We start from the raw sequence: 14,726 nt of genomic DNA, 5'->3' as shown, positions 1-14,726 counted from the left end.
GTATAATACATTTTTTACATTGTTTTTTTTTTAAATAAAACCGGACGAAGTACGGTCCTGAGATTGACCCGTGAATGTCGCGAGAAAACAGGAGCGGCGACGCGTGAGACGGTGGTGCCCAAGTGTGACTCGTGGAACATAATGTAACAGTTCCGAAAAAGTTTTTCTACAAAAGCGGCATGCATTGCATGGCGCATACGTTATTTTTTCGCAAGGGCGCGAATGCAAGGGCGACCAGGCTAACTAGCCCTTTTCTCGAGGATCGGGTTTTTGATTGACGGGTTTTTGCCAGGTCCTTGCTTGCGCGGAGAGCACCTTCTCGTATTATGTTAATAAAGATATGATACATCCTTTGTGCGACCCGTGTCGTTAAAGCGCATATTTTGACATTTAAATTTACTTGCCTTTAACTCCGAACAAATCTTCGGCGTTCGCCCTTTCGCTTGTTCATCGAGCCAGCGCTCGGTTGCGAACTTCGAATAAGCCTGTGGCGAAAATTGTGAACGCTGCAGCGTTCCTACATTGATTTACATTTAATTCTGTTTCCCATATTTAATATCGCATATTGCGTTTAGTTATGCGTTACCTTTCGTAAAATATTTTGCATTTGGTAACAATAGTGAAAATTAATAAACGTTTGGAATTCTTTTCGTCTATAAAGTATGGTATAATTTTCGACATAACATAATTTTGTATACATTTGTGATACAGTAATTTGCCAATGTTTTCATTGTCGTTAATTAAATTGGCGCTCCTCGAAGAAATCATTTATGAGCGCGGGAACATTAAGAGGCCATATGAGACTCTGTTAAGGCTTAACTCACTTCTCTTTCTGCTAACTCAACTGTAACTCCAATTCTCCGCTTTGCACCCCATCGCACCCTCGAGTGTCCCGTTCCTCTGGGGTAGTAACGGAGGGTGATAAATCTCGCCTGCTCGTTACCCCGCTATCTGTCGATAATAGACATAACCGACACGTGTTGCCTAGTCGTCAGGCTGACCTGGTATACTGTACAGAGGAGACGAGTCGTCAGGATCATCGGTGTCAAAAGACAAAGCCCTCATGGCGTTTCTCTTATCCTTCCGACCCAGACTTCTGGAATGATTGATCTTATTTTGTCTCAAATATTAAATTTAGATTAAAATAGAATATATCCATAAATCTAACAATAAGAGGTGGATCATTAATTTCCTTAATAGACATAGCTAACTTATTTCACTATTTCCTGTTTTGAGATTATTTAGGTTTAAAATATTATATAATTGGATATAACGTAATCTGTATTTTTCTTAACATCTTACAAATTTTCTTTAATATCGTATATAATTCAGTTATTATTAGATATTCAGCATTTCCTACTAATTTTCAATTAGATTTATTGAAACTTTTTTCTGAAAGAGTAAATTATTCTTTCTCTATGCAAGTAATTCTTTTTTTTATTTATGTAAAAGAAATTCGTATTATGTAGGAACATATTTAAAAATACCACGTTCGTACCTTTTTGGTAAAAATTGGAATATTAAATTCTTTTGCGTTTACAACGTTGGAGACAAGGCAATTGGTCTTTCCGCACCTTCATAGTCAATGTTCCACCCTCTCGCAACGGTTAGGGTGGGTTTGTGGGGTTGATGGTGCCACTCGATGTAGGATAAGGCCTCCGCGTGTGTAGGAAGCCGTCCTTCGCCTTCCTAGGCGTGGACTTAATTGAACTTGTTCGCCAACTCATAACGAGAAGCCGGACAAGTGCGTTCGCGGTAATAATTTACGTGAAACAATCGTCGTCTTTGATGTGCCGACGATTGTCTCGTATTCGCAGGAACTATTACCCTTCGATGCTCGGGTAGGAAAGTTTTTGTGTGATCATGCGCATTCAAAGACAAACTTAAGAATTATTAAGCAATTGCTGCTAACAGTCTTCACGCGAAACGGTCAATTGTCTTTGTGCGTATTTACGGAAGCAAAATTAAGTGACAAGAAAACGCTTACCCGCAGATCAAGATTGAAGCGAGCATATACATTATTTATAAATAAGGAACATTTAGAACCACAACTTATCTACATTTTATTTTACTATATTTAAATAATAACTAAATTTAAATCAAATTTAACCCTTCTCAGTTTAATAGATCTTTTATTTCTTTTTTCTTAGATCAAGATATCAAAACGAACACGTATTTATAAAATTAAAATATTTAGAACTGACTTACATACCGATAACTTTTTTATACCTATATTTAAAAGAAACTTAATTTCCTCAGATTAATAGATACCTTGTATTTTTCAATTAGACTTTTCCAATACCGGAATTAAAAAGGATAGAGGATAAGTTGAATTAAAATCCAAGTGTTAATAAATTAACGTTTGTGTAACCAGTTACTTAATAAATGACATATTAACTTAAAGTTTGAGTACGAATATTATATAAAGTTAGAATATGAACATCTATCAACGTATACAACATATCGATGTCAAATGATACGTACAAGTATTGTAAATAGGATTCGTTAGTGAAGCATCAAGCTTCAGACACATTGATAGAGGGTAATTTCTCGACATTCGTAATTTCTATTGCGTCCGTGAAAATCTATACCACCGTTTAAAATGTAAACCCAATTTAACTCGTGAATCGACAACCAATCAATGGTGGTAATTGTTTTGTCACGGTAGAAAGGAAAAAAAGGTTCGTTCGTTAACGACACTTTGAAATGCAGGCCTGCCTGTTTGATCAGCCCAATGACCCTCGGCGCGGGCGAATGAAATTACGGAGTGCATCGGCTTGCCGGCGGCACTGATTGGAATTTTTTTCTAGCCCGGAGGCGAAATGTTCTGCATTGAAATTATAGAGTTAGCATCGGCTAACGATCGGTGATTGAATTTAATTTTTTGCCGCGCAGTGGAGCGGTGAGAATTTATTTGCCTCGGCGGTGATCGTCTGCTCGGTGGTGCCCACGACACTGGACGTCGCGCGATCCGTGAAAGTATACAAAAACCGTCTCTTGACGCCGAATTTGTTGGAAAATTCACGCGACCACGGAATATCCGCCGCCTGGTTTTCACACGTAGGTCCACCTAGACCGAGATTGGCGAAGCGGAGCTCTGGGTTGACAGATTGTGTGCATGCGAGCGCACGGGCTCTACAATGACCGAACTAATCTGGTCCGGTATAGGAAGGTAGCCTAAGTTCAATATATACACTGGAATACACTGGACCCCGTAGGCGTTCCATGTGTACTTTCGACTATTGCCCTGCATAAATCATACTGTTCCCAGTTAGTCCGGAACTTCGTGAATCGCGGCATCGACTTAATTGTCCTGCATGCTGCGCTAAGGATAGAGAATCTCGGCCTATGAGATGCGCATTTAGCAATTTCAGAGACATAGAAACAATTTTTAATTGTTTTCACATTCATTTCTTTGATTAAGTGACGACTGAATATTCAGGAGAATTTAAACACTGTGATATATAAAATTTAATATATATATATATATAAATCATTAATCTTATAGGGAATAATAATATAACATTTAACGATATCATTTATAAAGTATTTATTTTAAAAACTGAACAGTAAATATTATATAAATAAAGCGAAATTTATAAATTTCGGATATTACAAAAGAACATATCATATATAGATTAAGTTTACGATGAGATTTAATAGTAACGACAATTTTTAATTTTGAATAAATATAATAATGTTTCAAGATTAATTTTTGATAATTTGTTTTGAATATCTTATAATTCATTTACTTAATCCTTTTACCTACACATCAAAGTCTTATATACATTGGTTGTTATACAACCTTAGCCATAAATATGAAACACTCTCATGTACTGCATTTTCTTAGAAAAGTCAAAGGAGGACAAAATATTAAAACTGATTATACAAATAAATATTATTTATAAAAATGTATCATATGATTATCTACTGTTATAAAAATAAATATTATTATTTTTCAATAAAATTGTTTTTAGTTAATTTTCTGTTAAATATAGAACGTTTACATCAATTTGTGAAGGTACTTTATATTTATACTGGCCAAGACTGTATTATCAAGAATGTTTAGAAATCAAAATTGAAGGAGTTGATCATGACAAGAAGGAGATATACACGATCAAACGTTCGTTAACTCGTTCGTTAAAAGTAAAGAAAATTATCATTATTCTTTGTTACATCAAGAGTTACAGCAAGCGGAAACTTGTTTTGAAGGGTCGGGCTGTGGATTGGCGAGTTTTGCCAAATTTTCTGGCGGGTCAGCCTCTCTAATGATCGATCATATAAGGGGCTGGCAGTGACGCGACTCGGATATAATTTATACCGCTAGATACGCCGAGGGTAGCTTCCCTTAGAAGTTGTATTGTAGAGAAGGCGAATGTGTATGCCGGGGGTGGCATCTGCTGCGTGTTAGATACGGGTCGGAGGGCACCGCTTGCTCTGTCATTACTTGCATTACTTTCCTGCCGCGAGTCAAGTGGGTCAAGTATGAGTAGAGAAATATGTATGCAATCGAGGAAAAATTGTCGGTGGCAACCAAATGTCGACGTTTGATAGTCGAAATTATTCGGAGTTATTTGAAAGAGTAAAGATTGGCTTCCAAAAATTGACGGAATTCGTTTTGCATCATCATGTAAAATTGCTAAATCTCATTTGATATCTCGTGCAAATTATAATTTTATATAGTACGCACGTCGTTGCCGTCTACAGTTAATAGATTTAGATTTTCCATAAATTTCTCCTAGAGTTGTACACCTATTACTCAAACAAAAAATCATTAATCCAATTGCAAACGTAAAATGTTCCCGCAGTTTTTGAAAACGTAACTCAACTTGACGTCGTTTGTAGGAATGAGGTAATGTAATTATTCGTGCAAACGTGCACCGCTAAATCACATAATTTCACACACGAAACGTATGAAACGCGGACAAAGGTTGCAAACGCGGCTACGTCGATGAATTCTAATCATGCGGAAACGAATCATTAAACCAATTAACACGTCATCCGCGTGATCTCGCATGAGAGAATTCAGGATAATCGCTGTTGCTTCAAGAGGTTTGCGCGTCATAATAATTTTCATTGCGCTCTGGATCTCAGATTTCGTTCGAGAATCGCGCGAACTTGGGGGATGAAGGCGATTCCTTGGGATTAATCAAGCGTTAATTAAGACTAGAGCGGCTGGCTCCTAAGGCCTCTTCTCGTCGCTCTCTCGTTTCTCGCAATGTTGGGAGGGAAATTAAGCAAAGATGTCGCAGTGCCTAATGCCTAGCTCGGTCGTAAGGATCGTGCCGGCGCTACGTGATGCCTAAACTCGTAAACAGCTCCGTTATTTAGGGGATGATAATTGACCGTTTCGCTCACCCCCGTCGCGCTTACTCCACGAATCTCCCGAAACAGTGGAAAGCGACGAGTCTGGGAAATTCACCAATGCGCTCCGGCGCAGTTGATGTTTATGAGACACGATTCTCCTTCTTCTCTTCTTCCTCTCTCTCTCTTCCCTGCTCTTTCATCTCTTCTCTCTTCTCTCGTGGAAAGGGGATAGAGAAATGAAATTCGATACGCCATTGTTGTATGTCACACGAGCATAATCTCGCTTATTCGCTCCCATGATGGATACATACGGTGCATTCATGTTTATTGCCTGGCAAGTCGATATTAATAACGGTAATCAATTATTTCGTCTGAGTATTGATATATTTTTAATAATAAACAATCTTAAAAATAAAGAAGTTGTCGGTAAAGGAAGAAACACGTTTATTCAGACATAATATGTCAATTTACTGCCTAATCTTATTTATTATAGTCTGAATATTTTTTTGTTATACATCATAAATAAATTATGGAGCGTACAATTATATTTTTAACGCTTTTTGTTAACAAACTTAATTTGATATATTTGTTAAATTAATTTTTAATTTAAAGATAATAAATAATAGTATCTGGTTATTTTTAGATACTTTACGATTTTTACCACATCTTTTTAATAATAGCTTTATCAAATATAAAAGTATCGTCTATATTCGTTGACAATCCTGCCAGTCGGCTAAGTTACGGAATGGATTTTCTCCGCAAGAGAGGGAGGATACAGTGTGTCGGCTAAAAGCATTTTTGCGTCGGCCATCATGGAGCTATCATCCACCATCGATCCGTTTTATTCATAACTTTCGCTGACCGTTACTATAGTCGAGGATACTTTCTTTTATCTATAGACTAGCTTTCATCATATTGACGCGTTGATATAAATGACACAAGTAAAAAAAATAGCATTTTTGAAATAATGAAAGGAAATCGTCCCTAAAAACTAATATATTTTTTTAGAAGATATCATATTTGTCGACATATGCTTATATAAAAATAGGAAAAATGTCACAACTTTGATGTGGGATAAAATTTACACAACCCTATATTATAGTTGCAGTGTTCGAATTTAAAAAATTCATGTTTAACACAGTTTCAAAAAATATACTATAATTAGAAAAATAATATGAAAAAAAGTGAAATTATGCATGCTCACTATCCTAATTAAAATATTGTTTCAATTCTTCAGAAAGAATTTTGTAAAAATACTCTGAAAAAGTTGCTAATTTTGAGATGTATCACTTTCTTTATCGGCGATATAAGGTTTTACAATCTTCTGTCATTAATGCATTCGTATAAATTTATATAATTCATGTTCGCTTAGAAAATTAAGTTATCATTTTTTTATATACATATATTAAAAACTTACATTTATCAATTAATAATTTAGTAAAAACAAAATATACATGAAATAAAAACATATTATTTAGATATTTTATTATACAATACAACATAATTTTTTATCATAATATATTATATTTCAATATATCTTAAATATAAAAATACAAACGTTTATAATATTGTAAATAAAGATTTTTTGTAGTAAATATCTTGTATAGTTATTGAGAGAACAGATACAAATTTCTATAGAAAATCTGAGCGATAGATATCGATATGACGGTTGATACTACTATGTTTTTTGGTGGATTGTTCGAAGTTTCGACAAGGATGCGGTACGTCGCCATTTAGAGTTCATTGAGAATGAGAATCTGTCCTTTCATAACGAGAATCGTGTCTTGTCAAGCAGCTTCTTTTTCATAGGACATCTTTCGGTAAAACCTAAACGACATAAAACCTTTGCTTTGTTGAAGGTGTGATATTACAAAGGAAAAGAGGGAAGGAGGAGCAGATCTCGTGTTTTGTGTATTGGGACAATCCTGTAAGCCCCATACCGAGCTATCCGAGGATTTCACCGCACGTCCTGTGGATGATCTGATGGACAATGTTACCGTTTAGGCCTTTACTTACCCGATCCTTTTTGTCAACGCATGAATATCTTTCAGCGACCAAGTTTTGCAAATATCTTCTACTTGTTTCGAGAAAATCCGACTTGCGGAATATTTGAATTGTATAGTATTGGTAGAAACGCTGTCTGTCAAACTATATTTTAGAACACTTAAAATTTATATAATAACTTATAGTGTTGCCAACATATCAATTTTTAAATATTAATTTTTATTATTAATTTTATTATTAATTTTTTTTGTTACTTTATCTTTTTTTTTTATACTCAATTTATTATTATTAAATAATACAATTATTTTATAGATACAATATGAATTTTATTACTAAAAATACAATAAATATTTTATTTACTCTATGCAGGAAAACGCGAGATCTTCAATATTATATATAAAGAGATTTTATTGTAACTCGCGATCTATTAAGACTATTTTGTGCGTGCGACGCCGACGATACAATTTCTAGCATTATAATTTTCTATTCCGTCTAGAATAGCGCGGCACGATTACGAGAGATATTCGGCCAGACAAATCTGTCCTACGAATTGTTAGCACATGTCCGCGTATGCCGACAAAGCAGGCGAAACTTTCCTGCTGGGTCGTTAAAGCCAGTGACGAATCTCTCTTTCTGACTATCCGCATCTCAATTTTCCTCACAAACGTCGGAAATGCGGTCAAAAACTCCGTAGCAATTTGAGCGTATACTTTATAAACAGTTACAGAAAGTTAATGATATTAACGTTTATTGAAATTTAATATAAGATTTCTTACTGCCAAAAAATTATTATCCATATCTGTTTGTGTGTGTTGTGCTTGGATTTAAAAATATATCTCTATGCTAAAATACTTTTTCAGATTAATATCCATTCTACCAACGTAGCTTAATTTTAATCTTGATTAACTCTTTATCTTTTTCTAGTTTTTCAAGAATTAGAAAAAGATGAACCAAGATTAAAGTTAATCTAAATTGATAGAAACGGACATAAATATAACAAAATGCATGATACCGTTTTATGCGACATATTTCGTAGATTTCTCTTCAAATTGCTATCTTGTAGTCAGTAGTTTTCTGGCTATGTATCTTCTGACATCAGTTTTTGTGTAAATAAGCAATTTGTCATTCTTCGCAAAGAAATGCGCTGCTACGCCAATGAACAAGTTAGCGCATCATTGTCGTGGGCGGGACAGATCCTAATCTGTCGTGTAACCTAGTAAGAAGTCCCATTGTATCGCTCAGGTTCGTGCCCATCTTCCAAAAACGCACGTTAATGGTCCCCGGTAGCAAAGTAGCCATTATGACCATCGAGAATTCGTACCGCTTTGATTCCTTTTCATCGTCCTTTACCAAACTGTCCTGTTTCCCATTCGGTTTGTATTGTAGATTGTCACGAGTTTTTCAACTGCACTACGTGGACTAATATGTCAAGGCGCGATATTGAAAGTGATACATTCATTTCCATTCATGTGCTTATATGTGGATTTATTATATTTATATAGATGTACTTAAGTTCTTTCTCTACGTCTTCTGATTTTTATCAAAATTTTAAATGCTAATACATTAATTTTGTTATGTTATTAATGTAGAAAACTGGGCATTAAATTCCCTAATAACACACTTTATCCAGGATACATCCTAAGGATGTCCTTAGGATGTTCAAAGAACATACGGACGTCCTTTGGACGTCGTCAAGACGTCCCCTGGAGGACTGTGTTGTTATTCCTTAATTTAATTCCAATTTTTAAAGTTTTATAACATATACTTGCAAATTTTAACTTTTTTTATTCAAAATAACAAACAAAACAATTTACACAAAATAAAATATAATTAAAATATAATTAAATATGTATATACATATATTAATTGAAGCGCGTACACAAAAATAGCAGCGGAAATGCGCTTTGAGTTCTATGGATTTTAACTAGAGATTAGGAATGCGATGAAAGGATCACAAAAGAATAGGAAGATGGAGATTTCACTATGGATCGGAAAAGAGCGACGGTATGGGAATGAAAAGGAAGTGTCAAGGTGAACCAAATGTCTTGCGGTTTATCTGATGTTTTTGAAATCTGGTAGGATTATTTATAAACTGCAGTTCTTAAAGCTTCCAGTGAAGCAATTTCTGTCATTTAAAAAGACGTCTCTAACCGGGATTATTTACCTGCAGAACCAACCCTTATCCACCTGTGAGATTTATTGATTTTTGTGGACGCATATTAGTTGTACTTAAGACCAGCAGGTGGTGTAAGCCTACGGGACAACTCATATTGCAAAAAGATATGAGATCCCAATACATTTGTTAAATTGCAAGAACAAAATTCAGAACTGTCACCATCGTATCACTAATAATATAGACTTTGCTTGCCATAAAAATTATATTTTTCTACACTATGAAGAATTCATTTATATCCCAACTTTTGATCGAGAAAATTCAATTTGTATGAATTAAGAGAATAATACCAAGATATAAAAGGAAGATATTTTTCTTGTACTAAATCTTGATAAATTGGCCAATCACAGAAAAGAACGATAATTAGCTATTTTTATAAATTTAAATTTATAAATTTAATTATTACTTTATTTTCTAAATAAATTTTTAATTTAATAAGTTTTAATCATTTTTATATATAATATGTAAAATAATGAATAAGTAGATGTTATATTTGTCATTGTTTAAAATCCGACGAGTATCGTAATTAATGTAATGTATTTAGTCGTATTTTATTTTTAAAGTATTTTTTATGTATTTTTTTAACGACTTTTATTTCGTACAATGATATTATTGCAAAAAAATTATTACAACACACACTTAATGGTCAAAATATTTTCGTAAATGGTGGAGACAACGGGTTCATAATAGAAGTGCAAAATGTGTTTTACCACACGAGGTGAGGGTGACGAGGAGAATATTCGTAGCTTCCCGTTGGCAAATGGGGTGTCCAGGAACGACGGCGACGCATCGGGGTGAGACGCTTGGCCGGCCAAGCGTCGCGGGGCGTCGAAGCCGCGCGCTAGACAATTGAAAAAAATCACTTGTCTCGCCCTAAAAGTAGGGACGTTTTGTGGATGCTGGAACGGAAAGTCAGGGCAGATGCAAGGGCGATGAGAGGATGATATCCGTGAGCGACAGTCCGTTAAACGCAATGTTCCGAGTTCAAAACACTGAGGTTTCTCACCGCCAAAAATGTACAGTACTTACGTGTCGTTTCGTGCACTTGCACCGATCCAGTCCAAAGAATAATTTTATTGACTTAGATATTTACAATGAAATTTTACATACTAGCGTAGAAATCAAACTAATTAATTTTATTTTTTTAAAATTGCGGGAAAATTGATTTAAAAGTTGAAATTTATTTTTTTCGTACTCACAATATAAATACAATTTTTTGTCATCAGCTAGCATAAAGAAAATTTTATGATGCAATATTTATTTACATGTATATGGGTATTTTAGGTTCGCATAGCGGGCAGTGGAGTAAGAGGCTGGTTGGATGCATCTCACGAAACAAACAATTGGCTGAAATATATACGAAGTACTGCTAGCTCACACGCAGTGAACATGCGTCACGTACTCATCGGCGGTCAGGTAAGAACAATTCAATAATGGAGAATGTAGCATAATTGAAAGCTCGAAAATCAGCGATGTAATATTTCGTTACCGATATAAAGTACGGCAAGTGAACATACCCTTTCTATTGTACCGTATTGTTAGTTCTCTAATTTAGATATATCATAAAAATCAAAAATAAGAAAAAACTTACAAGTTATTGACTAGAATAGCAAAAATAGACAACGTTAATAACCAATTCAAATCCATATTCGCTTGTTTCGTAACCCACTTTACAGCGGCGCAAAAACGCGTACAGATTAGCGGTAAGATAATTTCGCAGAGGAGTGAATTATTGGTATCACTAATCGGCATCTGCGATCTTCAGCTTCGATCCGGGTACTTTGTACACGAGTATAGAAAGAAATCCTTTACTTCTTCGCTTCTCGTGTGCGAGTGGTATGCACAAGTAATTATTCCGCATTAAAATTGTATTAATTGAATGTTAGTAATACTTGCAGTTACTGACAATTTATAAAGGATACTACAATAAGTACGAGTTACATACCAAATTAACTTATTTTATTTAAATAAAATGCAAGAAGGTTTTTTAAATCTTCATATAATCTTCATAGTTTTTGATATTGGCCGTAATTTTAACAATATTACAAAAAGATTAGAATTGCTACATGATTGTAAATAGAATAGCCCCCTTTTAGACACTTGGCAGCTACTCTCTGATTCACCCTCTGTTTAACTTTTATACGCAACTGACATCTGATCGACAGTTGCAGTTAACAGGAAACAATAATTACACACTAAGCAGAATTCCAATTTATTGCACATATGCCATTGATTGTCAAAAAGCTTATTAGTACTTTACAAAATTATCATATTGTTTTCTACATATTCAACTATCTATTTCAAATAACTGTCATCCTGTAATATACATATAAATTGTTTTTAAGAGAATCTATTTAGATATAAAATGATATGTTTGTTGTTCAATAGAAAATAAATAATCTTTATTCATTTTTAAAAAGTATTTATAAAACTCATTTTATAAGAGAAGAGAGAGAGAGAGAGAGAAGAAGAAGAATATCGAAATTTGTGTAATAATAAAGTTAATCTTTGTAAGTTTTTAAACAGATTTTGAAGTGATCTCTTAATAAAAAGAAATCTAAAAAAGACAGATTTTTCTTCTAATCGCCTTTAAAAACAATGTGTTCATATATGATTGGCCATCGAATAGACATATAAACGGAAATGATGGAGGTCACGGTGTCAATTTAGGGTCGAGCTTACGCTTCTGTCCATTTGGCTCCTTCTCTCTTTCTCTCTGTGAACCGTGGCACATGGTATTCTCGATGTTGTGGGCGCGACGTAAGCTACATGTATACAGGGTGTTTAGTTATTAAGTCACCCCACGGGGTCGTTTCTCTGACTTCCTATACGCCCTCTCGCAATCGCTGTGGGAATGGGGAACGCGACATTCTCTATCAGTGCCCTGCAAAATCGCCATCGTAATGATGCTTCATGGGGCCCTGTGACGACACTATAAAGATCGTTTCATGGCTTTCCGACGCTACCGAACTTCATAGAATCGTATGCAGATTATGTGCCTCGTGTGAAGGGATTCTCTTCTTTAATAAATTCTTCGGGATTCTCTTTAATAAAATCGAAACACGCGCAATCGCTCGAAACATCAATATTAATAGCATTTATCATTTTTAGATGTCTTTTCTTCATATTTTTTTCTGCGATATTATTACTAATTTAGTTTTACGTAAAATAGGAAAAGAATTATGCTGCTGTACAGTATATTACTGCTTTTATGTAATATGTTTGATGATTTTTTATCTTCGATATAAAAGTGCAATTTTTCTAGAAAAATTTATTAAAATATCACCCAACTAATTGTAAGACAATCCTTTGTACATTTACTATTTCGCAAAAATTACATTTAATAATCATTATTATCAGTACTTAAATAAAAAAAAAAATTTTAGCATAACTTACGAATTTTATAAATTTACAATCTTGCAAAGTTAATTTTATTTATAATTTCTAGCACTATAAAGAATTTTGAAATTATTTTGAAATATTTGTTGTGTTGCTGAAAGACTTAAGAATTAAGCGTTATGAAATAACAATTCTGATGATAGATGGTGTATGAGGCTGTTCGCGACGTTGCAACGGGTGAAGAACTTCTTCTGGGTCTTCGGGAACCGCTTCAGCTGCAGGACATGTTGGGCGAGAATACAACCGAGGACAGAAGCGATCGAGAAACTGGTGAGCATATATAAGTCATAAGAATTTAAACCAAACAACTTCAGAGATTTATTTCTTTATCAAGTATTTCTACAAATAAAACGTCGAAGCTTATCTATTCGGATATTTTAGACAATACCGAAAGATATTGTTTTAATTTACTTTAATAACATTTTTGTACTTTTGTTTTGTACATGTATATAAATGTAACTTTTAACATCGGTAAATTGGATAATATTGTTATCTAAAAACGTCAAAACGTCGAAGATATTCAATTTGAAGGTTGAACAAATAATTTGAATTAACAAATAAAACAATAAAAAATAAGCAGTGCACAGCATGTTTTATTTTTGAGGAGTAACATCTACAAAAAATGGAAGAGAACAGAAAATACGATATAAAATAATATTCAGATGGCCGGCAAGATATCGGCGTCACGATCGTTTCGGCATGGCTTTACGACTTTCTGTGCCGATACACATCGCGCAATACACGTTAGCAGCTCGTGTGCGTACAATTACGCGTATGAACGCAAATGAATGGCAGGGGCAGGTGTTTTCCGAAACGACGAATCGGGGGCGGGCAGAGGGTAAATCGTGGATCGTTGTGTGCACGAGCTGCTCGTCATGCACCCTTGACTTTGGCGTGATTCACCTGGTCGGCCGTTGCGTATTAACCCTCGTCCGGTAATAAGCGCTGATTATTTGCAGATAGACGTGTTCGAGTCACATGTCGCCGTGCCCCGTGTCGCTTCGACTTTTGTCCGAAACCATCCTTCTTGTTCGTCACTGTACGAACAAAACCACTGCGCGGATAGTTATGAAAATTTAAAATTATCTTTCCTTTTTTAATTAAAATTATTATTATTTAATGTTTATAAAATTACATAAATTGATAATGTACACATTTACGTATAAGAAACGTAAACTGTCCGTTTAATTTAGTTGATCAATCGTTGGATTTTATTGTGTGGACAATTGTGTCATTAATATATTTCGGATATATATTTACGAAGAAGGGTAGCGTCTACGTGCCTCACTGCTCGACAATTATCTGGTTGTAACTTCTGCACGATGGTCAAAATCTGGATGATGACTTGGTAGGGCTGGAGGGTTATATGCGACACCCAGATGTCGCAACAATTAAAACCGGGCTTATTGTCGAAGTTCTGCCGTTACAGAGTCTACGGTTAATTCGCCTACAGTTTTTCATCATAATTTTAGGAAATGTTCGTAAAATGTGCCTTTGCGCGTGGAAGATACACTGTTCGTATTAATAGATTTATTACTAAATTTTCATTTGACAAAGCCAGTGAAGATAAGTTATTATTACTGAAAGATCTTTCACATAGTAAATTATATCGAAAAGAAAATCGATATTTAACATTAGAAAAAGCTCGATAAAGTTTGTAATAAATAACAGTCTACAATGTGTAACATAAAAATATATAATGAAATATGTTTTTTTAATAAAATGTCGAGTTCTGCTTGAATTTTTTCAGGCATGCAGATAAATAAGAAATAGCACATATGCATAAGAAAATAGTACCATATGTTGCCATTTATTATTCATTAACATATATATATATATATAT

General features: G+C 34.4%; 1 protein-coding gene across 3 annotated transcripts in view; it reads left to right on the top strand.

Moving 5' to 3' along the window:
* LOC108759590 (MDS1 and EVI1 complex locus protein EVI1) overlaps window positions 1–14,726 on the top strand; it is an 84,374-nt gene that overhangs the window by 58,223 nt on the left and 11,425 nt on the right. For all 3 annotated transcript variants that reach the window (XM_018505095.1, XM_018505096.1, XM_018505094.1), the window contains exons 4-5: window positions 10,769–10,900; window positions 13,027–13,153. In XM_018505095.1, the coding sequence (XP_018360597.1) occupies window positions 10,769–10,900; window positions 13,027–13,153 (259 nt within the window). The remainder of the gene's footprint in view (window positions 1–10,768; window positions 10,901–13,026; window positions 13,154–14,726) is intronic.

This window comes from Trachymyrmex cornetzi, unplaced genomic scaffold, assembly GCF_001594075.2.
Source record: "Trachymyrmex cornetzi isolate Tcor2-1 unplaced genomic scaffold, Tcor1.1 scaffold195, whole genome shotgun sequence".
NCBI lineage: Eukaryota > Metazoa > Arthropoda > Insecta > Hymenoptera > Formicidae > Trachymyrmex > Trachymyrmex cornetzi.
Note: the sequence above shows the minus strand (reverse complement) of the source record. Positions and strands in the feature narration are given on the sequence as shown.